The 27,836-nt window shown below is 41.4% G+C and overlaps 1 protein-coding gene across 1 annotated transcript; it reads right to left on the bottom strand.

Moving 5' to 3' along the window:
- Positions 1-117: 117 nt before the first annotated feature.
- On the bottom strand, positions 118-27,833 carry pp (parapinopsin). The gene is given in 4 exon segments (NM_001293131.1): positions 118-255; positions 5,412-5,654; positions 9,081-9,409; positions 27,506-27,833. Coding segments are annotated over 4 exon segments (1,038 nt in total).
- Positions 27,834-27,836: the final 3 nt, after the last annotated feature.

Genomic DNA, 27,836 nt, shown 5'->3' with positions numbered 1-27,836 from the left:
TTTGGTTAACACATTTAAACACATTCAAAGCCTCACCAAACACAGTGGGACTTAGTTCTGAGTAGGCACACATATCACTGTGTTCCAAATCAATCCGAAGCAATACTGGATTGTTTTCTATACAGGAGCAACTTTGCCACGTCTTGAGGAAGGAGCAGGAGCAATGGTAGAGACTTCTAGATCATCTTCATCTGTTTGCTCAGAAGCACAGGGATTTCTTCCACACAGGAGACACCTTACAAGGCAATCGCGAAACTAGAAAGGAAAGGGATTGACTTATATTTGGCTCATACTAAATGTCATTATGTACTATACTTTTATTTCCCCCTTTTTGGCAATGTGTTTTATTATTGCTGTAGAAATTTTTAAGACCATCTGTTCAGCATATTATATAGGTCATAGCATGCAACTAGAATTGCTGTTAAGGTGTGCGTGCGAGTCTTGCACTGACTGTTTGTGCTAAACAGAAGCCTCATGCACAGATGACATTTTCCCCATCATTTTATTACCATTCCTTCAGATGCTTGATTTGATTTCTTTGTCTCAGGCTGGGGTTAAAGGAGAAAATCTTGGCAATCTTATGTACACCCTACCTTTATGTGTTTCCACAGAAATCATAGTGTCAAAAATATGGAAATTGCTTTCTATATAGCTATAGTCTGAATCTTCAAATTGACATTTTCTAAACCATAATGAAAGTAACCTTTACGACATAGGTTTCATGCCATTTGCATTGTTAACAAATTGTTGCAATACTAATATTTGTACTGGTGTTTTTGTTTGCATGTTTATTTGGATATGGCAGTGAAATCTGACACTGGGTTGCCAAACTGGTGTAATGCAATAATCCCTCCACGTTTGTGGTTTTGACTTCTGTGGATTTGATTATTCACAGATTTGATTAAAAATGTTCTCTTGAAGAATTTCTAGGTCCTCCAGTGTGATTTGATGTTTACCTTCCAGCAGAAGTTCATCATATGGTAGTGTCATGCTGGAAGATTTAGTAATTCCTAGAGAGAGATTATCTCACATAAAAACATTTTTTCACCTTTGGTATTTTAATTGGATGAGGGTCCTGTGCCCCTAGCCCAGTGAAAGTAAAGGGCTGGCTGTAGAATGGGCAGTTGCTCACAGAACTAAATGATAGGAGTTCAGCTTATTTGTTTATTGTAATAGCTTTTTATTGAGTTTTAAGACATACAGAAAAACAAATAGGGCATGGGTAAATGTGTATCTAAAATTGTAGAAAGCGAGGGAGGAGTGGGGGGAAGGGGTTAGGGTGTGAAAAGGGGATAAAAAGGTGAGGGATGTGGGTTTGGGGGAGAAGGTTAATTTGTCCATATCATTTATCTCTAGTAGTTTACTTCTCCATTCTTCTATTTCTGGTATCTTTTCTAATTTCCAGTGTTTCGCATAGATGATCCTGGCCGCAGTGTTTATGTAGGTAAAGAAGATGGCTTTATTTAGGTCAAGAATCAGCTCCTTGTCCATTATTCCTAGCAAATAATATTCTGGCAGTTTAGGTAATTTCCCCCCAGAATTTTCTGACATTCTTCCAATAGTTTGTGGCCTTTTTACATGACCACCACATGTGGAAAAAGCTCCCTTCATGCTCGTGACAGTTTTTATCTACTTTATACATTTTTCCTATTTTTTTTTTTTTTGCGGCCGGGGGGGGGGGGGGGGGGTCATGTACCATCTATGGAACATTTTTAGCCAATTTTCTTTTAAGTCGGTCACGTATGTATATTTTAAGTTTTTATTGCAAATTTGTTCCCATTCATTTAAGGATATTGGTCTTCGTATATTTTCTGCCCACTTGATCATGCAGGTTTTTACTCCTTCAGTCTCTGTTGACCACTCTAGCAGTTTATTGTAGATTTTTGAAACTAGCTTCTTCTCTGTTGGGAGTATTTTGTCCCAGAATTCTTCTTTGTGGTTGAAGCCAATCTTTTTATCGTGATTATAATATTCTGTGATTTGGAGATAGTGTGAGCCATGAAATGTTATTAAAAGTTTGCTTTATTTCCTCGTGGGTTTTCAAATTTAATAAATTATCACTTAGAATGTCTTTATAGGTTGGCCATCTGGTCCATCTTAATAACCTCATTTGATTTGCTTCCATTGTAGATAGCCACAATGGTGTTTTCTGTAAAAGTTTTTCTTACACTTCTCCCACACTCTCAACAAGGAGGACCTTACAAAATGATTTCCAATTTTTTTTCCTTTCACGTTCTCTCATACCATACGTATGCATGCCAACCCACTCTAAGATAGTGGCCTTCTAAAATCAATATCTTTTCTTTCTTTAAGTTCATCCAGTCTCTAATCTATACTAGAGTGCGCGCTTCGTAGTAGATCTTCAAGTCCAAAGCCTCCTTTTGTTTTTTGTTTTTGTTTTTGTCTGTCAAAGTTAGTAGTTTAATTCTAGGTTTTTTGCCTTTCCTGATGAAGTTTAGCAAATCTTTATTCCACTCCTGAAGTTTTTTCATGTTGCGTACAACTGGTAAGTTTTGAAAGGGGTATATTAATCTGGGTAGGACATTCATTTTGACTAGGGCAATCTTCCCCAATAGAAATAAGTTTAGGTATTTCCATTTCTCCAAGTCTCTTTTTATTTCTCTCCATATCTTTTCATAATTGTTCGTTAATAACTGGGCATTCTTTGATGTGATCCATATTCCTAAATATTTAAGTTTTGAGGTGATTTGTAGCCCCGTCTTTGCTTTTAAGTTTTCTTGTTTTCTTTTCTCCAGATTTTTGGTTAGTATCATAGTTTTCTTTTTATTTAATTTGAAGCCTGCTAGTCTTTTGAACTCTTCTAATTTTCGAAGCCAAACCTTTATATTTGTGCATGGATCCTTCACAATCCTGATGACGTTGTCCACAAATGCTCTTACCTTACATTTTTGTTTCCCAACTTTTGTTCTCTTAATGTGGCTATTGCTTCTGATGCTAATAATCATTATCTCCAGAGCCACTATAAATATTAGTGGGGATAGTAGGCATCCTTGGCAGGTGCCTTTACTTATATTAAATTCCTCCGATTTTTGGCCGTTGATCAAAATCTTTGCTTTCTGATTTTCATAGATTGTGTTGATATTATTATTAAAGTGAAGGCTCATGTCTAGTTCCTGGATCAACATTTTGAAAAAGTCCCAATTAAGGTTATCGAAAGCTTATTTGTTAGAAGAAAAAGTTTGGCTGACATTAAGACTTCACATTGGACAGGCTGTAAAGGGAAAGCAAACCTTGAGGAGTGGAGGACAGACAAAATTGTCTGGGTAGGCAAAATTGGCAAAAAAAAGAAACATGTAACAAGATTAGATGGAAAATTGAGAGGGGAGGTTAAACAAAACAGGGAAATGAGCAAAAAAGGGGGACTAACTAGAGACCATATTAACTTTTGAGATTTAAAATTGTGTATGTGGGGGTTAAGTTATAACTGTTGAGAGTGGGAGATGGAAGACCACTCAAGAGGTAAAACTTAGGTCTGCTGCTGTGTTGATCTTGATGGTGGAAATTCTAAATTTGTAGGTTCTGCTGTCACAACAAGCACTCTGGGAGAATGATGACTACAAAACAGGCTAGAGATTAATTTTGCATGTTGATTTAAACAAACCAGGCAATCTCTTGATTGCAGACTCCTTGTTAGCATATTTCTATAGTGTGAGAGTTTGTGTCTCAGTACAGTGAATATGCTTCCTGGCACAGACAGATATTGTGACAAAATACTTGAGTTGAAAAGTCTTGGTTTTTTTTCGTTGTTGTTGTTTTCTGTGTCAGGAGCTACTTGAGGAACTGCAAGCTGCTTCTGGTATGAAAGAATTGGCTATCTGCAAGGACGTTGTCCAGGGGATGCCTGGATGTTTGATGCTTGTGGGAGGCTACTCTCATGTCCCCACATGAGGAGCTGGAGCTGACAGAGGGAGCTCACCCACTCTCCCCAGACTCAAACTGCTGACCTATCTGCCAGCAGTCCTGCCAGCACAAGGGTTTAACCCATTGCACCATCAGGGGCTTCAAAAAGTCTTGTTAAAAAGCAACATATTATGGTGCATTGTGATATACAATTTGGGGGAAAATAATATTTCTCCAAAAGTAGACAATATATCGAAGGACACAATTACCAAGACACATATACTTCTTATTAATAATAAATTTTAGAGCAGTTTTAAAATATTTTGTATGGCATTCTTTGTTTTAACACTTCTACAGAATGATAAATCAGTTTGTGTTTTCCATTAATAATAGAGTTATTCATATTTGTCTAACAGTAGCCATAAAGAAAAGATGAAAGATTACATGCCATGTTTTACATGTAGAGTAAGGGCCCTTCCACACAGTCATATAACCCAGAATATCAAGGCAGAAAATCCCACAATATCTGCTTGGAACCGGGTTGTCTAAGTCCACACTGCCATATATTTCAGTTCAAAGCAGAAAATGTGGGATTTTTTCCAGCTGTGTGGAAGGGGCCTAAGTTTAACAACTGTAATTGAAATGAAGGACAAAGTCCTGTACTGAGGTAGGCACTGTTGGATTTGGTTTCCTGGAAAAGCATTAATGTTTTCTTGGGAAACGGAATTTAGTAGGGCTAAAATCAAGAATTGGAAGTGGTTTACTTTGCTTGATTGTTAAACATGGGTTTAACTTATTTTAAATAAGACCTGATTACTTACTCATAGGGAGATTTACTTTTATACTGTCAGGTATATGTCAAATTTACTTTTATACGTTTCCCAGGTGATGCCCGGATGTTTGATATTTTACCATCCTTGTGGGAGGCTTCTCTCATGTCCCCATATGGGGAGCTGGAGCTGACAGAGGAAGCTTACCTGCTCTCCCCAGATTCAAACTGCCAACCTGTTAGTCAACTGTCCTGCATGCACAATGGGGCTCCATTTTTATTTTATAGTAAGCATAACTCTAATGCAGTCACCAGGTGGCAGCAAAGGAAGCGGTTTTAGACACAGTAAACTACTGGACAAAGGAAAAAACATTATATTTGATATTTTGTATATATCAGAATAATTTGTAATGCTTGATTTATTTTCTGACTAGTGAATAGGAAACAAAATATGTTGAATTTGTTGTTCAGTCTAAATAGCAGGTCAGGCACATATGAAATTCTTAAGAGAACCATTCCTTTCTTGCAGAGAGTAGGATCCCTTTGAGTCTGTTATGAAAGTTTATGTAATGGCTAGTCATAAAAAACACTGCAAAAAAGCAAAATAGAAAGGAATCATGTTGTTGCAGGGATAAACATTCATAGGCTTTTCCCACAACTACCATTCTTAAAATAAGATGAAATATCTGCACTTATGATTCTTATCTTATAAAATACTTACTATAAAATATGTATACATTTAATTCTTATGTTCCCCAGAGCTTATTGAGTTTAAACTCACCTGCTTGTTCATAAAAATGTAGATGATTGGATTATAGAATGTGCTGGATTTTGCCATGTACATTGGGATGGTCGCTATAATAGGATTAATGTAGATTTGAGGATTACCCACAACTACCAAGGCAAAAGTTGCGTAAGGAAGCCAGCAGATCAAGAATGCCATAACCATCACAATCACCATCCGTGACACTTGTGCTTCCGCTTTAGTTGTTGAGCCTCGCTGTGCTAGTCCAACTTTAGCCACCTGGTTAAAAATAGCATGTTAAATCTCTACCAAAAATAGGACATACATCAGTCTGATTGCATTTCATTGTGTGTAAAAGTGCAGAAGAACAGCCCATGTGGAAAAGCTTAAGAATTTATTGTTTTGAGTGTCATCTTCTTGGGACATTAAGGAGTTTAGATCGACATTTACGGAATAGGTTTACAAAGGCCAGTATTCTGCATCAGCTACTTAGTTATACTTGTTTACATGCATATTTACACAATATACTTAACGGTAGCCTCTCCTGAACACAGACCAGTTGCCTAGATGTACTTATCCATAACTATTCCATATTCATGAGCACTGCTTAGTCACAGTTATGATAATATTTCCACAGTCACAGGTCCTGCCCCATCTACTGTACTCAGGGCCGGCCGGAGATATTTTTAAATGTTAAGCGGGGGTGCTAAAAAGCGCCCCCGCCACCGGCCCCGCCTCCCACGCCCTGGCCCCGCCCAGCGTGCCCTGGCCCCGCCTCCCACGCTGTGTGGGAGGCGGGGCCAGGGCGAATAGTGCGGGGGGCGGGGCCAGAGTTGCGCACAGCCAGATAAGCCATTTTTGCCCTTAGTTTGTTGACTAAGGGCAAAATGGCCTTAGCTTGACTAAGGGCAAAATGGCCTAGCTGTGCTGTGCGCACGCGCACAGCACAGCTAGCCCATTCGGGCCTTACTTCCTGGTCGCGGCCGGCGATCGCCCGGGCGATCGCCGGCCGCGACCAGGAAGTAAGGCCCGAATGGGCTATCTGCGCTGTGCCCGTGCGCACAGCACACCTAGGCCATTCGGGCCTTACTTCCTGGTCGCGGCCGGCGATCGCCCGGGCGATCGCCGGCCGCGACCAGGAAGTAAGGCCCGAATGGCCTAGCTGTGCTGTGCGCGTGCGCACAGCACACCTAGGCCATTTTGCCCTTAGTCAACAAACTAAGGGCAAAAATGGCTTATCTGGCTGTGCGCATGCGCACAGCACAGATAGGCCATTTTTGCCCTTAGTTTGTTGACTAAGGGCAAAATGGCCTAGCTGCTTGTCGCGGTTTGGCGTGGGCGCGGGGATTGAAGCCCCGCGGGCCCGCGCCAACACCGGAGGCGTCGGTGGCGCTACGGGTCGCTGTCGACGCCTCGACAGCGCCCCTAGCGGCCAGCGCCCGAGGCGGCCGCGTCAGCGGCCGCCTAGTAACAACCGGCCCTGACTGTACTGGGCATCAGCTGAATGGAAAAAGAAGGTCCCTTCTGCCATTGATTACAGTACAGGTGAATATGGACTGTATGAGCTTGCCTGGCTCTGACAACACCAGGAGAGGCCCTTCTCTCAATCCCACCAACATGGCAAACTTGGTTGGCAGGGATGAGAGAGAGGGCCTTCTTGGTGGCTGCTCTAGAATTTGGGTTTTCCTTCCCAGAGAGGCCAGAATGTCCCCCTCCCTGTTGTCCTTCCGACAGAAGGCTAAAACCTAAGAAAATGCAAAGTACAAATGGTGATGGTGATGATATTGGAAGGAGAAGCTTTGTTGTGTGTTTTCAAGGCATTTTCATCTTACAGTGAGCCAAGGTTTTCTGGGGCTGAACATGTGTAGATCACTCATGGTCATCCAGTGAGTTTCCATTTGGCTGAGTGGGGAGTCAAACTCTGGTCACCAGAGTCATTGTCCAATGCTCAAGCCACTGCACCATGCTAGCTCTCTTACAGGATCCAGTAAAGGTCTAGGTCTTTTGTGGACTTATTATTTTGTTGTATATGTACGTAACTAAGTAGCTGATAATAGGATTCTGGTCATAGTCTTTACAGATATGCAGCACTGAGAAGGCAGATGTAGTGGATATCTCTCTTTCCAGAGATATCCCTCTTCCACGAGATCTAGACAGCATAGTCAATAATCAAGTATTATGGGACCTGTGGTCCATCAACATATGGAGGGACCAAGCATTCTATCATTCCTGTGTAGGGATACAACCCTTGCCTTTCCTCCCATGTTTAAAAAAAGGAAGTATACAGTCAGGTTACCATACAGTTTACTTGGAAGACCTAGTCTATGCCTAGAGAAAATACCTCTCTAGGAATATGGTATGCAGTGACTGGAAAATATCTGTGATTTCACATAACTGTAGTCTAGCTAGGAATATATCCCCCACAGATCAGGTAGTCTTACTGTACATTAAAACTTGATCATTAAAATAAAATGAAGCGGACTGTAACACTAAAGCAGTATCAACAATAAAATGCAAAAACATAACAAAAAAGGAAAACCAGTACAGCATGCAATTGACCCCCCCCCCCTCCCGGCTGAAAACAAACACTTCCTTAAATCTTGTTGGAATAAAAAAGGAGGGTGGCAGACTAACTGTCGGAGTGGAGTTTTAAAGCCTTGTAGCAGCTAGTGAGAAAGAAGTCCTTCTTCTATTTCCTCTCTAAACATCCCTGTAAGGTTGGCAGAAAGAGGAGAAAGGACTCTCATAAGGACACTAGGGTCTAGGCAGGCTGGTATGGAAGAATGCCATTCTTCAGATAGCCTTGATAGCTTTGTAGTGCTTTATGGACAATAGCCAGTGTTTTGATTTGTACATATGCTAGTACAATATCCTAACAATTTGTATTATAACAGGGCTTGAGGTATGGTATCAGCAACTATAAACGTGGAGTGATTTCTACAATGTTAAAATATTATTTTTAAACAAATGTAAAACAGGTTTCAAAATTACATTACATACTATGTAATGTATTAAAGTTTGTAACAGCTATCTTGGCATTTATTCTGCTTTTGAAATAGCTGGGAAAATGCATTCCAATTAAGATACAGCACTTTCCCCCTAGAGCTAGTTCCCATGTCAACTGATGTCCCTCCCCTGTTTTTGGGCTTAAAGGAGTAATTTATTGCATGGGTAATGTGAACAAAATAATGTAGCAAGACAATGAATAAATCTCAGTTGCAAAAATTTCGCAGGTATTGAATACACACACACGCACACACACACACACACACACACACTATTGGAGAGCAATATTTTTTTGCTGAATTTGAAATCCATAATCTGCCAGTTCTCAATACATATATTGCACAAATTAATATAGGACTCTTGTGAATGAGTAGTGTGTCCATCATATATTTATCATGAAGGGGATTATGCTTTGATATGGAAAGTATGCATAATTTTGACACCTGGGTAGACTAATGTGAATGTATCAGTTTTGCCCTACTTTAGGTTATATTTCTACATGTTCATATTCCCTGGATAAATATAGTATCCAATATAAACCAATTCACATTTACCCATGACATTCAGAACTTTAGGCATTCTTGAGCTGGATGAATCAATATATTTTAGCTGCAGCGTAACCTGATTCTCAACTTTGTCCTAAAATAATAAACACAAAGTCAACAAATTAAGGAAAGCTTGCCATAGAAGCACTAGTACCTGACGCAGAGTCCATATCAGGTAACCGTAGGAGGCCAAGATTGTGATGAATGGGATTGTAAAGCAGAAGAGAAAGTAGCAGATAATGTAGGAAACATTGATAGGATCACTGTTAGCCCAATCTGGAGCACAGGAGGTCATAACGCCTTCCATCTGGTATCCTCCCCAACCAAAAAGAGGAGGTGTGTTCCAAACAAGAGACCATATCCAGGACACAGCTACACCAATCATAGCTTTTCTGGTAGTAAATGTAATTGTTCCCATCGGCTTGGCGATTACAATTGCGCGGTCAACAGCTATCACTGCTATGGTGCACAAAGCCACAATGCCTGTAGTTAAAGTAAAGGAGATTTTTAAATTGTGATTTTAACATTTTCTTGGTATAGCAAACTTCATACAAGCAGCACTAGCACATCTGGGTTCATAGGAACATCAAAGTTGACTTATGAACCTGAATGAATCAGTTAATACATTTCTACAATGGAAGCTGAAAATTTCATAATTCAACAGTAATTTTAAATGACATTCTCTTAAAAATTCTCCAACATTTCTCTGATGTATGTGGTCAATGAATATCAGAGTGTGCTCATGATGGCAAAAGTTATAAATAAAGATAAACACAAGTTAGGAGGGGCTGCAGAAGTTGCTGTTTGCCTGATCAACCTGGGAATTGCAAGATTCTGCTTTGGTACTTTGAACTCAGATTATAGCAACTGAAATGAAGCAAGGGAAGTGGAAATAAGAGAAACTGGGAAATTGTCAAAGAATTGGAAAAGTGGGGTGGCTAAGGATTATTTGAGCTGTCCCCACCAAATAAGGATTGTTGGAAGGTATATTACATGTAGATGATATTGATAACAGCAACGACCTTCTAGATGAGGATGTTAACTGAATGCTTGAGCATTGCAAGTCCAAAGAGGTGTATCCTAAACATGGCCTATGTCGAATGGCAGGACTTAATAGGAATGTTGTAAATAGAAAATAGAGGAAATAGCTGTTGTTGTTGTTGTTGTTGTTGTTGTTGTTGTTGTTGTTTATTCCTTCAAGGTCAAGCCAGTTACTTCAAGAATGCCATCCATCCATCTTGCCCTTAGTCAGTCTGTCTTTTTCCTTCCATTTTTCCCAGCATCATTATCTTCTCCAAGCTTTGCTGTCTTCTCATTATGTGGCCAAAGTACTTCATCTTTGCCTCTAATATCCTTCCCTCCAGTGAGCAGCCGGGCATTACTTCTTGGAGTGTGGACTGGTTTGATCTTCTTGCACTCTCAGAATTTTCCTCCAACATCACAGTTCAAAAGTGTCTGTATTCCTTTGCTCAGCCTTCCTTATGGTCCAGCTCTCACATCCATAGGTTACTACAGGGAATACCATTGCTTTAACTACGTGTACCTTCGTTGCCATTGCGATGTCTCTACTCTTCACTATTTTATCGAGATTTGTCATTGCTCTCCTGCAAAGGATCATTACCTTTTCACGGTGCTTTTCAGATGGCACCTCAGTGATGCCATAAGCGAAACCATGAAGGGATACTCAAGATGGGAAGGTCATGGCAGAGAGATCAGGCTAAATACGATCCCTGGGGAAGGTAATGGCAACCCACCCCAGTATTCTTGCTATGAAAATTAAATGGATCAGTACAACTAGAGATGAAATAGCTAACAATTATAAAATAGTTAAATATGTGTTAAATTCTAAATAACTTAAGAAACAGCAGATCCTACAGTCCCATAGAATAGAGCCATGTCTGTTAAAATGATATTGAAGTGCATGTATGGCCTTTGTAGAAGGATCTGTCCAGTCTGTGTTAGAAACAGCATGCTCTGCTCTATGGATCTCACCACGGGTGTATCTACTGTGATTGGCAGGAGGATTACTCTGCAATAAGAGTTCTTCCTTCCAATAAAATTTTTATTTAGTTCCCAAATTTCTAGCATTTCAGAGAATAAAACATTGATTGTTCATGCTTAAAAGATGTTGTGTAAACATTGCCTTGGATGTCTAAAGTGTATATATAAATGGTTAAATGTGAGAAGTGAAGGAAACTTTCAACTGTGAGAAAGAACTTCTTATTTTAGGGGGGAAAACTCTTATTATGTCCTTCAGCTAAACTATCAGATTTATATTTCATATATTAATGCAGCAGAGGGAAAAGTACTACAGAAGTGCTGGAAACAGGGCAATCTCATTCTAAGTACTATAAGGATTAGAGTGTACTGAGGATGAAGCTGAGCTCCTAGACTGAGCAAAGGAATATAAGTATAATCAAATTTCCTATTAAGTTACCCCACAAATATAAAATTACATTCTAATTATTTCATCATAAAAACCACAATGAAGCATGATATAAAACTTCGCTTTTTAAAAAGGATGCTTGAGTGCAAGGTAAAAAGAAATATGATCACAGAAATAAAGCATTTAGTTAACACCTTGGATTCTTCTACTGCAAGAAAGTAGGATATAAATTCATTAAATAAAAATAAAAGAGACACATGTATTTAAAATGTTGTCATTTCCCTATGGCTAGCTGCTCCAGTTTGTTGCTACAAAACGTAAACCTCCTGATACTTCAATGGCTGGCTAATTTCTTACATTGGATGCTCTCATGGACCATACCTCACAATAACATGTTAGTTCTGTTCAAGCATTTACCTAAATATATGAAAGGATGAGAGATTCCTTCAAGGAAGAACCTTTTGCAAATGATCCTACAGTTTTAGATATACTGTAGAAGTAAAAGCTGCATTCAGAACATTTGGAGAAATAACCCACTAGGAACAGATTGCAGTAACCACAAGACCATTGCATTAATTTTCCATGCAAGCAAAATGATACTCAAAATTCTACAATTAAGAGTTTTATTATATATGGATGAGAAAATGCCAGATTTCCCAGAAAGGAAAGAGGCATGACAGATCATATTGCAAAAATATGCTGGATAATGGAGAATTTCAGAAGACAATCTGCCAGTGCTTTATAGTATTTTATTGCATGAGGCAGACAAACCAGTATTACAGCTGGATCATCATCTCACAATGCCATATGCATCCCACTGGCATTTTTTCCTGCATTTTCATTCTCCCATCAATAGTTCACAATCCTATTGTGTTCCCATCACCGATCCTAGTGCTGCAAGGCCCCTTTTACTTCTATGCCAACATGCTGGCAGTACAGTGACATCAGGGGGTGGGATTCTTCTCTTCCCCTTGCTATTTCTTTCTGGTTTATATTTGCCTTGTTTGCTGTGTTTAGGTGCTAGAATCACACAACTGCCCTACAAATAAATAAATAAATAAATAAATAAATAAATAAATAAAAGAACTGCAGTAATGCAGTAAGGTGGGATTATGAGGGTGTGTCCCAGGATGATCATTAGATCACAGAATGACAAATTGGCGCTACCACACTCATGGTATGTATCCACTAATTATATTAACATGTGATGGAAGAGTGAGTTGGTGTATTAAAAGTCCATAGATTTCAGCAAACTCTTTGATTGTGTACTAAGTAGTATAAGGGTTACTCAAAGATATTGATGTGTCACAATATTTCATTGTCCTGATGGATAACCTATACTCTGGACAAGAGGCTACCACCAGGGCAGAAAATGGGGAAGCAAGACTGCATTTTATTTTGTTTAACTCGAACATATCACACATAAAGCAAGATTAGACTCAGTGTGAATCTATATTGAAGAATTAATTTATTTTTATTTATTTATTTATTTATTTACTATATTTATATCCTGCTCTCTCACCCCAAGGAGGACTCAGAGAGGCTTACGATATGGCAATATTCAATGCCGCATATCCAATCAAATAAAAATATCATACATCAAATACATAAACATCACTTTAACTGCTATGATTTCATGCTATGGGGTCATGGGAGTCATAGTTGTACAAGGTCTGTATTCTTCTCTACTGAAGATTGCTGATATCTGCCCAAACTACAAATCACAGGATTCCATAACATTGAGCCATGACAGTAAAAGTTGTATCAAACTGCATTAATTCTAGCGTGTAGGTGCATCTTCCATGAAAGGAGATTGCAAACTGGAGGAAGGACTATCAGCAATTTAAGATATGCAGATGACACCATAATAGTAGCAGAAGATATCAGAGACCCAAATGACCAATTTTACTAAAAAAAATCAAAAAGGAAAATGCCAAAGCAGGTTTACAGTTGATCATTAAAAACAAAACAAAAATAATAATCACAGATATTTGACATAACTTTAAAATGGATGATAAAGATATTGAAATAGCTCTGATATATTAGATCACAGGAGACCTGTAGCCATGTGTTAAACTAACAAAGCCACAAAACACTCTTCAGAGGTCTGAGGTCTGCATGCCAAGGTCTCTGATGTTTCTGGGGACTGGGACATTTGGAGAACTGGTTTTTTTTATATGTGACCCATCTGCACCAAACATTTAGCCCTCCATGCATTCTGGCAAACACAGAAACATAACTTTAATATTATATATTGTATGCTTACATGATGGTGTACATAAACAACATACTATTATTATTTATATTTTTTTTCAAAAACTGATTCAGTTCTGTAAATATGCAGTTTGCAACCAGACTGTATGAACATATGAAGCTTCTTGATAGTGAATCAAATTACCAATCAGTTCTGTACTACAACTGGCAGTGGCTCTCCAAGGTTTGTGGCAGAGAGACATAAAAATGATTATTATTGCTTGATTTTTGTTTTCACTTGAGATGCCAATCATAATCTCCATCTGGTACAGTATTTTTGTGGTATTTTATTTATTAAGTGTAGTATGGACCTAGTTTTTTCTTCTTCTTCTATTGATGGGACTGTTTCTCAGTGGAACTAGGGCAGGCAATGACTCTTATCCTGCAGACTTCTACCCAAAGTACAAAACACAAGGTGGCAGACGTGTAGAAGAAACATGAATAAAAAATGGTATATTAACTGCAAACTATCCTTTACTTGAGGCTTTGGAGGGCCATATCACCCTTTGCACTCTCCCTTCAAAGGTTAAGATTGTCTGACATTTGATCTCTCGTCAACTATGGGCGAATTCACATGAATGCTATATCTCAGCTACAGTGTGCAGTGCCCTGCTCCAGTAACACATTTTAATCCAAACTCAACTTGGTATTGACAACCACGCATTTTACTCATCTGAAGTCACATTGGATCAAAAGGGTGTTTCCCACCGTGGTCAAGTGTATTGGATTATTTTAAGTTAGGATTATTTTAGACTGTGTCTTAGACTGTGTTTTTTTTGTTCCTGACATAAATGCAGACATATCAACATAAACCTATATGTTAGTGTTCGATCTAAGGTGACACCAAGATATTTAGGATGGAAACAGTGTTTGAGCTCTTGGCCTTCCCAAGTAACTTTCAGTTTCCTGTTGGCTTCACGGTTACGTAGGTGGAAAGCACACACTTGTGTCTTGGCAGGGTTGGGCTTCAGGTGTTTCTCTTTGTAGTAGCTGGAGAGGTCTTTCAAGGCATTAGTGAGTTGGTTTTCAACTGTTTCAAAATCTTTCGATTGTGTTGTAAGGCCAAGGTCATCAGCATATATAAAGCTCTTTGTGAGTGGTGGTAGTGGCTGATCGTTCGTGAAGATGTTAAATATGGTCGGGGCAAGAACGCTGCCTTGGGCTAAACCATTCTTTTGCCTCCTCCATCTGCTTTTCCGGCCCTGAAACTTCACATAGAAGCTGCGGTTTTCTAGGAGGGTCTGGACAGTTTTTGTAAAGTCAAAGTCCCGGGTGATATGGTAGACTTTATGCAGCATTTTTCTATGTTGCACCGTGTCATAGGCTGCCGTAAGGTCCACAAGAACTGTTCCCGTAATGCAGCCTTTCTCATAGCCTTCCTCGATATGCTCAGTCAGATGAAGAATTTGACCTGTACAGTGCAGACCCACAAGTAATAAGAACATCAGCCCTGGCCTTGTCTTTCTCAACTGCTGAGTACGCCTGTCCTGTCTGGCAAAAGTCTGCCCATGCAAAGCAAGTGGACATAGCACTAAACGAAACATGCAGAATAATCACAGGATGCCTTAAACCTACACCTGTTGATAAACTCTACAAGCTAGCTGGCATTGCCCCTCCTGACGTGCGACGGGAAGTTGCTGCTAACTGTGAGAGAAATAAGGTTGAACATTGTGAAAGCCACCCACTGCATGACTATCAGCCTCCTCCCAGTAGACTCAAATCAAGGAAGGGCTTCATGAGAACCACCACTCCTCTTGATGTTCCTCCAGCAACAGCAAGGGTGTCCCTCTGGGCAGCTAAACCTGGCAATTCTAACTGGATGGCCCCCCCATGAGGGTCTTCCTCCAGGGGCAAACCAAGAATGGGCAACTTGGAAGTCCTTGAACAGACTCAGAAGTGGAGTGGGCAGATCTAAAGACAACTTGGCAAGGTGGCACTACCTAGAGGAATCCTCCACCTTGTGTGACTGTGGAGCTGAACAAACAACTCCGCATATGTATGCTTGCCCACAATGTCCTGCCTCATGCACGGAGGAGGAGTTGTTTAAAGCTACGGACAATGCGGTTGCTGTTGCCCATTTCTGGTCTAAAACTATTTAGTTGTTTGTGATTTCCTCTATTTTTTTCATCATTTTTAAATGTATTTGTTATGCAATGCTTTTGACATGAAATAAATAAATAAATAAATAAAACATAAACCTAAATAAACCAATAGTATTTCTTACACCACATACCTGCACTCCCATTGGATAGAGGGTGCACCTGGGAACAATTCTACTTAGGCAGTTGCTTTAGCTCTCAAACGTGCTCTGTTCTATCTCTCCAATGTGAATGTTCCCACCCTGATAATCTGCACAAACATTCATTGTCTCTGGAGGACTGAAATAGAAGTCACACTGGAGTTGTTCCTGACAGTGTTTGTGTTAATGCAAAATACTATGGTGGTGTGCAAGTGACTGCATATTGTTTTCACAGATGAGCAAGTACACATGTGGGACACCTCCTGTGGCATTGCACTAGGTCTTTCCATGTGTTTTTCATATTGGTATCAGGAGAGATATTCAGGGCTGGGCCCATCCCCTGGAAACCTAGAGTTGTGAGAGGTTTATGTCATGTTTTTTCACAATGGTAGATGCAGTTTGTCCAACCATAAAGAAGCAGGACATGATCACGAGGAAGGTCGACCCCATGGAAAAAGTAATTGTTTATTATTTTGATGTTTACAAACCACAGTGGTTATTGGCTCGCAGTCCACCAGCTTGACTCCAGTTGCTGAACAGTTGCTGAATGTTTATAGAATTTTAGCTATGGAATTGGTGCTTCTGTCGCACACCATTTTCTGGGCAAATGCTCAAGAGGTCTGTATTGTAATGGCAACATTTCCCTTTCCCCCTTTTCTTTGAACTTCATATTCTGAAATTTGGATATTTACATAAGTTATCTTTTTTCTTCCTCTCTCCTTTTTTCAAAAATAAAAATCAATACATTTATGGTAATTCATGTAATTGTAATTCCCCACCTTCCCCCCCCCCCCCCCACTTTTTTCTCTTTACAGGTAATGGATGGGTTGTTTGCTTTGGGGTCTCAGTAGATGATGGGAACAGTTGATGGTTGCCATTGCCAGATTGCTTCTCTGATAAGCTAAGGCAGAAAATTAATTAAAAATGCATGTACTGCTACAGGGAACCATGGATCACACAGTGTGCTTTATTGACCCGGAGATCAGTTGGAGTGGGAAAAATCATGATCCCACATGATCTGGAACTCTGCAACCTATGAAACCATACAGGTAGAGGCTTTTGTTCCTGGCAACCCTATGATAACTATTGGACCCATCAGGTTGGTTTACTACTGCTTGTGGATTTAGTGTATTCAGTTAGAACGTGGCTGATGAAGTCATATTGGAGTATGCTGACACAGAAACAGGCTAAATCCAATAAACAGCTGCATCTAGCAAGGAATATGGCGGAAAGGGTATTAGGCATTTGTAAGCCTGTTAATGATGCCTGACTGCATTGTTTGCATGTTCCCGCTGTAATTACAGCACGTGTTATTTTGCACATTTGCAAGGCGCTAGGTGCTTGCAAGTACTCAAGGGTTTGTGTGCTAATATGTGTTGAACACTCTGGGAGCACCAATGGACCATGGAAAGGGGTGAAACAAACTTGAAGAGGAGGCTGTTTTGCAAGTGTAATATCAGCCTACAATTTGATTTGCTAAACTATCTCTACAGAACCATTCCAATACACTCCTTTTGATGAAAAATACTGATTATAAGATTTAAGCAAAATATATAATCAATATTCAAATGTATGCATTAAACAATAGTAGAATGTACAATAAAACACAAGTATTGCTGTTAAGCTCAGCACATCTATTTAAAATCCATGAAAGAAATTCAATCTATTTTCAGTATTTTGTCAGATTAGCCGTATAATAAAATCTTCATAAAAAGCCAGTTCTCAACAAATGGGGTTTAAAAGACTGCTTAAAGCCCTGAATGATATTTTAGTTGGAGTTCAACAGGTATGGAGTGACTGCCAACAGGTTTCCCACACTGTGCCCACTGACTGAATTGCTCTCCTTGGTGCCTCATAGGCTTGATCGATCCATGAAAAATTTGATTCTAAACTCGTTTTAAAACTAGAGGGGGGCAGCTTTTCGTTTCTGATGGTATTTCCGAATTTGGCCCCCCAAAAATTTCGAAATTAACGAAAATTCGTTATTTTCTAAATTAATACGTTAATGGCGGACGCGCATGCGCAATTCCCAAAAACAGCACAGAGGGAGAGGACTTTACAAGACTCTCCCACCCTCATTTTTTGAGTGATCTTCTTCAAACTTGGTACAGTGGTAGAACACATTTAACACTGATAGCTCACCAAAATTTGGAACGTTTCCCTTATCCTCTGATTTTTGGCGAATTTTCATAGCTTTTATAATAAACCATTTTTTAATAATTGCAGAAATCTGTTCCTGGTTTGAAAGTCTTATTTCCTGTTAAATTGGGTTGTCTTTACTGTGAAAGTCATTGTTCTACTTCAGAAACTTTGTTTTTGTGGCTGAAACTTTGTTAAATTGGTGTGTGTGTGATATATATATAGTCCCTGCATATGTGTGTGTGTGTGTGTGTGTGTGTGTGTGTATAGGTAAAGGTAAAGGTATCCCTTGACGTTAAGTTCAGTCATGTCTGACTCTGGGGGTTGGTGCTCATCTCCATTTCTAAGCCCAAGAGCCAGTGTTGTCCATAGACACCTCCAAGGTCATGTGGCCGGCATGACTACATGGAGTGCCATTACCTTCCCAGAAACACCCAGAAAATGGGAATTCCAGACAGGAAACAATCAGGGCCAGCTAATACCTCCCAACAAAGGATTCCCCCAGGTATGAAGCAGCCAGGCTTTGAAGCTGCAAGGCTATTCAATGCTAATCAAGGTGACCAATTGCAACATTCACACTTGCCTCCCACAGACAAGAGTTCTTTCTCCCACCCTGGACCTTCCACAGATATATAAACCCCACTTGCCTAGCTTCGCACAGACGTCAAAACCTCTGAGTATCAGGCCTGGCAGGCAGGGAAGGGCGAGCGAGCGAAGGGAGGACAGCCGCCGGAGGAGGACGAAGCAGAGGGGAAGGGGTCTCGATCCGCCGCCTCCGCCCGCCTGGATGCGCCTTGCGAGGAGGAGGCGGAGGAAGCGGAGGAGGGGGCAGCAGAGGGAGAAGCAGAGGCAGGCAGTGAGGGAGGCATGAGCAGCGCCGCCCGCGCCCCTCGCCCGCCTTCGCCTTCCGCCTCCTAAGCGACCCTCCCTCCCTCCCTCCCAGCCCCATCCTCCCCGCAAGGCTTCCGAGGAGGAGGAGGAGAGGACGCCGCCCGAAGGAAAGGAAAGGTCGGTGGGCTCTTCGGGGGAGACCTTGGGGAAGGTCGCGAGAAGGGCGGGAGGGGAAGGGGAAAAGCGCCCCATTTTCAAGAGCCACTTCGGGAGGGAAAGAGGGCAACCAAGGGGGGACCTCCCTCTCCCCCTCCTTCCCTCCTGGAAGAAGAAAGGAAAGACACGTGGACGCGCCTCCTTTCTGACGTGCGGGCCTCGCCTTCCTGGGCGCTGACACGCGAGAGCCTCCCTCCCGAAGACAGAAACCTGGCCCAGTCCTTCCTCGGTAGGCTATTGGGAGATCACCCTTGGGAGGTAATAATAATAAATTATTATCAGCTGCTGAGGCGAGGCGGCGGCGGCCATTTCCCCCCTCCGTCTTCCTCCTCCTCCTCCTCCTCGGCCTGCTTCCCCCTCGCCCCCTCCCATTGGCTGAGCCCGTGTCGCCCCTTTTGCTGAGGGGCAAAAGGGAAGGGCCTGAATGGTGGGAATTTGGGTGCTTTGCAAAAGCTTTTTTTTCCTAACGAAAAAAACGACGACATAACGAAAAACGGCCTCTCGCGATTCGAAACCGCGATATCCAGACGTGTGACAACCAATGCTTCAAAATTGCTTCAAAACAAACGAAAATAACGAATTAATAACGGTTAACGGGGAAAACGAATTATTTGAGCAAGCCTAGTGCCTCAAGCAGGGCCTCCGAGGCTGATCACAAAGTGCAGTCACATTCACTTTGGGGTGATCCCTCTCTTTGCGCAAAGCCATTCCGGTTAGGATTTGAAAGGTCAACATTAATACTTTGAACTGGGTCCAGAAGTTCACCAGCAAGTAATGAAACTGGTATAGTACTGTTCACTTCAATCTGTCTCTGTCACCATCCTAAGAATTACATTTCACACTAGTTGAAATTTCTGAACGGTCCAATGCAGAGCACATTGCAGTAGTCTAACCTAGATGTCATGACTGCAAATGTGAGAAGACTCATTCTTTTATATAGGATTACAGCTGGCATAGTGGTTTAAGCTGGTGAAAGAAACTTGTTTTCACCTATGTCCCCCTTCTCCTCCAGGAACACTTTTGTGTATGGATGCACTAGAATTGATAGCATGTCTTTTCTGGGTCCTATTTTCAGGTATTCTGAAGCTATTTTTGTCCTTGGTAGGTTTTCTGGGGTTGGGGTTTCTGGAAGTGTACGTGACCCAAACTGCTTTATTTGTGTGTGTGAAGGCTTGAGGTCATGTTAACTATTTCCCTGTTAAAAATGTCCTGAGAATTTTTTTTAACTTTCAGGGGAAGGGGGACTGTAGAGGTTACCTGGTGTATTGGGCTGGGAAGTTGGAATTTGGGGGTTTCCGGTGACCTGCTGAATGCTCTTTCAGTGTCCTTTGTCTAAAGCCTCTGAGAGATCTGACCAGTAGGGTTGATCCCTTTTCCTTCTTAAATCCTCCACCAGTTTTTCAGGAAAAAAACCCCCCTAACCATTGTTTCCTAGAGAGTCAAGGACCATATCTTCTCTGACAAAGGCATTCAATTTGAATCATGAGATAATATCAAAGGTCAAAGGATGAATTTAAACATTTGCACAATTGTAATGCATGACCTTATTCTTTGGATGATAAAATGTGAATGATAAAATTACATTTTATGTTGCGTGTAAAAAGTGTGTGTATCGCATTATGACCATACGTGAGTTTAACAGGGACAGGGAATCTAGGCATAGTCCACAGCCCTTGTGGATTCAGTATCTGTCTTCAGGTTTTTCCTTCTGTTGTATGTGATTAGTGATTAAAGATAAGAGGATATTTAAGGATCAGGGAGTAGTGGCACAGAACTGAGCTATGCTTTACATAGCAGGTTACCAGAGCCACTGTAGACTAGTGGAAGAGTTATTCTAGCAAGACATTCTGTTGGCAAAATAAGGTGAGCTTTTCAAGAAAAGTAGTAATATGTGATGCTGAAGACCAAAACCTACAGGAGGCTATTTCTAATATCTGTTTCCTAAACTATATTAGAGAGGCAATATTCAGCACCCATTTTCACCTTTTCCCTTAAATTCCACACACGTACTGTATTGTGAAGCACAACAGAAGTTTCATTTATTCAGCTAAGCAGGGCCAGCTGCACCATTAGGCAGAATGAGGCAGTGACCTTGAATAGAAGAGGCTCAAAAAAGTGCAGGTGGTGCATTGCAACAACCCTGTCGCCATCCTTCTTGACTTGAGAATGAAGACATTGCTGCATCTCCTGTGCCATCCTGCATCCTCCAGGTGATATGGAGGGTGCAGGTGCCTTGTTACTATTATTGAATTCAGATTCAATTACCTTTCATCAACTTATAAAGATGGAATGGAAGGGGAGCCATCCTGACCTTGGCTCTTTGGCACTTCCACTCACTTTATGAGGAATGTGAGTGGGGCCTGGTGTGCATCGTGCGATGGCACATAAAATCTCACCTATAAAGATACATAATTAAATCAGAATAATCCACACCACAGAATTTCTCCTTTATGGTTGTAAAATCTGGAGAGTGAAGAAAGCTGACAGGAAGATAATAAAATCATTTGAAATGTGATGTGGGAAGAGAGTTGTGTGAATGTTGTGGCCTGCAACAAAAGGCAAATAAAGAGGTCCAAGATTAAATCAACCCTGAACTTGCCTTAGAAATAATGACAACTAAACCAAGGCTATTGTACTTTGGACAAATCATGAGATAACATGATTCAGTAGAAAATATGCTAATGCTCAGTAAAGTGAAGGCAGTAGGAAGGTCACATTATAGATGGACTGATTCAATAAAGCAATGGCCTGAACTTGCAAGAACTGAGTAGATATTGATATAGATGTTGACTCTTAGAAGTCTTATGGGTGTTGTAAGTTGAAGTTGACTGATAGCAACCCCCCCCCCCCCAACCTCCCCCCCTCCCCCAATAAACAACAATTTTCCAAGCAGGTAAAGGCATTTTATCCAAAACTGTCATGCCCTTTCCCCTTCTCTCAGAGCATGGGATGTTGGTATTCTGTTGCTCAAGGGATGTGATTTGGACAATTTGATCCAGTCTTTTTCCCTGCCCTGTAAGCAAAATCCATACACTAAGTTGAATGTTAATAAAATTATTATTATTATTATTATTATTATTATTATTATTATTATTATTTCATTTCATTTCTTGCCCGCCTCTTCTCATGGCTCAAGGCATGTTACAACATAGCTAAAAACACATAATTGTTATATAAAATATGCATAGGTATAGGTAAAGGTTTTCCCCTGATATTAAGTCCAGTCATGTTCGACTCTGGGGGTTGGTGCTCATCTCCATTTTTAAGCTGGAGAGCCAGTGTTGTCTGTAGACACCTCCATGGTCATTTGGCCGGCATGATTGCATGGAGCACCATTACCTTCTTGCCAGAGTGGTACCTATTGATCTGCTCACATTTGCATGTTTTCAAACTTCTAGGTTGGCAGAAGCTGGGACTAGCTCGCTCCCCAGATTCAAACCGTCGACCTTTCAGTTAACAAGTTCAACAGTTGAGCAGTTTAACCTGCTGCGCCACTGGGGGCTCAAAATACATATATTAAAATACACAGAACAATGATTAAAATATAGTGGACACAAGGTACAAATTTAAAATTCATAATTAAATCTGGCTGGGTATGCCTGCTGGAAGAGATAGGTCTTCAGATGTGTTTTAAATTCCAACAGCTTGTTTAGCTGTTGGAGCTCTTTCAGTTGCCAGCTTCTTCTGTTGCCCTAATACCTGTTGTCATTTATTTCTACATAAAGGCAACCAAGATGGTCAAATATCTGGAAACTGAGCCCCACGAGCAACAGCTTAAGGGGCTGGTATGATTAACCTGGAGAAGTCTGAGTGGTAACATGATGGCCATCTTTAAATATCTGAAGGAATGCTAGTATAAGATGAATCAAGATTGTTGTCTGTTTGTCCAGAGATGGAAATGTGAGCCAGTAGACTCAAATTATAAGAAAAGAGATTCCTCCTAAACATTAGGAAGAACTTATTGATGGTAAGAGCTACTTAGTAGTAGACTTGTGCATTTGTGCGGAATTGCTGTTTGTTTTGTGTAGTTTCATTTGTGTTGTCTCATTTTCGTATTTGTGTCCCACTAACGAAAATGGGCCACCTATACGACACAAATTTTCGTCTGCCTAACGAAAAAAATGAAATTTTTTTGGACCATTGGCTACAGTGGGAGGGCTTCTGAGACTCATCCCCCCCCCCCCCCCCCGCTCAGTTTTTTGGGCTAGAGGGGTGAAAATCGCCACATATGGAAGGCAGTTTGGCCCAAGCCAAGGGAAAACGGGGTGATAGAAGGCCTGGGGAAGAGAGGCCCCAAGCCGGAGGCCACCAAAGCAGGTCTCAGGGGCAAGAACCCTAACAACGGCTGGGTGTAGCCTTCCCACTGGGAGAGGGTGGAGGCCTGGGCCGGAGGCCCTGAATAGGCCTCAAGAGAAAAGTGAGGCTTATTTATTATTTATTTATATATTAATATTTATTTGTTTATTTGTTTTAAAGGCCCCGTAAGGCCAAAGCAACTCTCACAACATAACTGGGAGGCAGGAAGGGCTCTAGCAAGGGCTGGGGGATGGGAGGAAACCCACTAACGGAAAAGGGAGGCCCGCGCAAGGCCCGGGAAGGCCCAAGTGGCTCTCCCGCCATTGCCGGGAGGCTGGGGTAGGCCCCAAAGCAGCCTAAAGAAAGGAAAAGGAAAAAAGGGCTGAGCAAGGCCCCAGAAGGCTAAAGCATCCTCCCAGAGCCACAGAAATACTGCACCAAAGCTGCCGCCACTTGGTTCACTGCCGCTTGGGTTGGCCGCTACTTGGGTCTGCCACCGCTGCTGTCCCAAAGTGGGCCTGATGCCTGCTCTGGCCCTCTGGGTGGCCTTAAACGGGGCTGCCTGGACCGGCCCATCGCCGATTGGCCAGGAGGCCCAGCAGTGGGAGAATTTCCCGCCACACAGGTGGAAGCCCCCTGCAGCGCCATGATGAGCCGGAGGGCACCCCATGCCACAACAGCCCTTGCCCAGTAATTTGAGCAATGCATATTATTAAGACCCATTGGTACACATCAGCTGTGGTGGGAAAGCAGCCCTCTGTCAGTACGAAAGGAAAACGAAAGCAAGCACGATGACTGCAACTTTCATTTTCGTGTCGCCTCTCATTTCCTATGAAAATGTCGCCATTCGTTTTGTGTAGACGAACGGTCAAAACAAAATGATAGCACGAAGGAAATGAAGGAAAATTTTTCGTGCTCATCTCTACTCAGTAGTAGAATCTCCTCAGAGAGTGGTGGACTCTCCTTTGGACTTGGATGGGCATCTTTTAGGGTATTTTAAATCTGTACTCTAGGTTGACAGGGGAGTTGGCTGGATAGCTGGGTGATCTTTATGGTCCCTTCAGTCTCTGGTTCTATGATCCTATAAATAGCATGATCAAATTAAGATACCAAGTACCTGGTCTTCTGGGTATTTGTCTAGCTGTTGATGTTCACCGTCAACCCATAAAAGAATATAAGGGAAAATAAAGAGTTAGTGTGCCCCATGGCTTCTCATTCTGAACTCAAGTATCTCAGAATCTCTGCATAGTTTTTCAACATGGTTTAGAAAGCCAACTTCATTTCATATTTTGCACTGAAAAAATAGGCTATCAGAAATGCTTTTCTGAGCAACTGTTGTTTTCACCTTGGGGTAATTACACTTCCATCCAAGAAAATTTCATTTGTGCTGATACATGTCAAGTAATTTCTTTATATATATATTTTGAGCATCTTTGTAGAGGTGGAGCAAAGGAGAGGGATAGGGCCTATTTATTTTCTGAAATGCACTAAAGTTGCTATTTTTAATTTCCTTGCCTGAAGCTGAGTTTCTGTCACAACTGTTCTCAAGAAATGTTCTTCTATTGTGAAAACCTCCTTTGTATATAGACAAATGTCTGAACAGTTCTTTCCCAAGCAATAGCCCTTGGTATTGCAGCAGCTCAGTGACCATGTGCTCTCTAGTCTAGTAATTATTTCAGCTGATTTCTCTTTGATAAGAAACAGCATTTTTGACAACCCAGCTGATGACATTTCATCTCAAAAACTCAGAAAAATGTTTTTGAAGGAATGCTACATTTAAACAATGTGGAAGCTATTCTGCCTTTGTCAGGCCACACCTGGAATACTGTGTCCAATTCTGGGCACCGCAGTTGAAGGGACAAGCTGGAAAGTGTCCAGAGGAGGGCAACTAAAATGATCAAGGGTCTGGAGAACAAGTCCTACGAGGAGTGGCTTAAAGAACTGGGTATGTTTAGCCTGCAGAAGAGAAGGCTGAGAGGAGACATGATAGCCATGTACAAATATGTGAGGGGAAGTCATAGGGAGGAGGGAGCAAGATTGTTTTCTGCTGCCCTGGAGACTAGGATGCGGAACAATGGCTTCAAATGACAGGAAAGAAGATTCCACCTGAACATCAGGAAGAACTTCCTCACTGTGAGAGCTGTTTGGCAGTGAAACTCTCTGCCCCGGAGTGTGGTGGAGGCTCCTTTGGAGGCTTTAAAGCAGAGGCTGGATGGCAGGGCCGGCCGGAGATAATTTTATATATAAAGCGGGGGGGAAATTGCGCCCCCCCCGGCGCCGCGGGAGGCGTGGCCATGTGCCGCGGGAGGCACATGGCCACGCCTCCCGCGGTGCCGGCGGGCCCCGCCTCCCACTCCCTGGCCCCGCCTCTCACGCAGCATGGGAGGCGGGGTCAGGGCGAGCAGCGCGGGAGGCGGGGCCAGGGTGCGCAGGCCGGGAGGCAGGGCTCCGCCCAGACGGGGCCTTGCCCTGGGCTTTTCCAGGTGGGCAGACTGCACCGGAGGTCCCTGCAGGCTGGGATCGCGGCCTGCAGGGACCTCCAGTGCAGTCTGCCCACCTGGAAAAGGCCAGACGGGCAAGGGTCTGTTAAATGAAATCTTTAAAACCAAAGTCAAACTTGACCAAACCTTTTCTTCTTGGGATTATTGAATGTACAGACCAAACACTGAATACTAAAATATTACACTACAGGATTCTAGCAGCAAGAATACTCTGTGCAAAATTGGAAGAATGCAGACTTACCTTCAAGAGAAAACTAGATTATAAAAATGCTAGAAATAGCAATATATATATATATAGGCAATGTGAGGTTATATGTGGGGTTTGAAGATTTATAAGGAACAGATGAAACTAGGAAGCAAAAGAAGAGCTCTTATATATAGTATGATAAGTGGGAAGCAAGAAACTCAATTTTAAATAATGTTTTACTTTTTATTTTGAAATATACATTTCAGTATTAGTGTAGGTTGGGGGAAGAGGGAGGGATTAGTTTAAAGGGACTTTCAGGGAGAAATGTAGAATTCAAGTGGTCTATTATATAAAAGTGATATATATCACAATGTGTAAAATGGAATATTTACACTAAATATAATTCATTTAAGAAAGTAAAAAATGTTGACTTATTCAAAACTGCATGTAGTTTTTCTGTATACACCAGAGACAGCACTGGCTGCCTCATCCCTTTATGCTAAGGATGGGGAGGAAACACAGCCATCCCAGGAGAGTCAAAATAGCACTAAAATGCTGAGTGATTCCTCCCTCTATCTATTTGGTTCCCCTTGGCTGCCTCCATTATGACATGGACCTTGTGCCTCTGGGCCAAACAGCTTCTTTCCGAAGTGCAAAGAAATACCAAAATGAAGCAGGGCATCAATAACTTCTTAATGCTGCTGCCATCACAGCAGATGCCAGTCTTGATTGCAATTACATTAGTGCCGAGGTCAGAGCAGCTGCCATCTCTCTGCTTGGACAAAACTGGCAGAAGCATTGGACACTGATACCTGAGCAAAGCATAATCTGACCTGCTGCCCCTTTAGGAGCATCAAACTCCTTTCCCCCCATGACTTGAAGGCCACACACAAAACATCTTGCTTTCCCAGTTTCCTGGTTTATACAGAAATAACGTATCTCTCTTTCTTTCCTCCCATGCCCACACATATGACATTTTTGTGGCACTTGCCCTGGAAAATGGAAAAAGGAGTGCCTGTGAAAATATTTGAAGACCATTTAAACATTCTGTAAAATGGTAGACACATAGAAAGTATGTGAGCTCTCTTTGAAGAGAAAGTTATCTCTGGGTAAGGCAAAGGAAAACAAAAGAAAAAGAAGCTGCTTTCTAGAATTTTTCACCAACCGCTTCTATAGCTAGATTGCAAAGGTCTTTGCTACCATTTAATTGATTTCACCAGTATGCAAAACAAATGAAAGCATCACTTTATCTTAAATATATTTTGATTTGCTAAAAACAGAGCCGATAATGAAATAAAAAAAGAAAAATAAAGGCATCTTAAACATAAGCATATTTCATGTTGGAGTGCTGAGAACTGGGAAAAATAGTGACCAGTATTATGATAGTTGAATTACTAATACAGTGGAAATGCTATGGAAATCTGTGGTTTCTTTCCTGCTTTACACAAGAAATTTGTTGCTCATAAGCAAATAAACAGTTTCTTTCTAATTCAACAGTGGACAAAACCATGTACGGTAAACATATACTCACCAAAAAATGCCATAGCAAAACCTTCGGTGACACAGCCAACTCTGCCCAGGTTGTAATATCCAACGGCATTTGTTTCTACATTCAGGCTTCCTCCTAACAAAGCTGCTCCAAGGTCTGCTATTGCTAAATTAACCAGAGAATAATTGATGGGCTGACGAAGCTGCCTGTACTTAATAGTTATGGCAATGACGGCTGTATTCAAAATTACTGATAAAGTGCAAGATGTTGCCATAATAATTGCTATTATAGTATAACCAATACGGGGCATCAAGACCACTCGTACTGTGCTTGCATTAGGTGACAAAGTGTTGGTGTCCAGAGAATCCATTTG

The sequence above is a fragment of the Anolis carolinensis genome, chromosome 2 (assembly GCF_035594765.1).
Source record: "Anolis carolinensis isolate JA03-04 chromosome 2, rAnoCar3.1.pri, whole genome shotgun sequence".
NCBI classification, from domain to species: Eukaryota; Metazoa; Chordata; class Lepidosauria; order Squamata; family Dactyloidae; genus Anolis; species Anolis carolinensis.
Note: the sequence above shows the minus strand (reverse complement) of the source record. Positions and strands in the feature narration are given on the sequence as shown.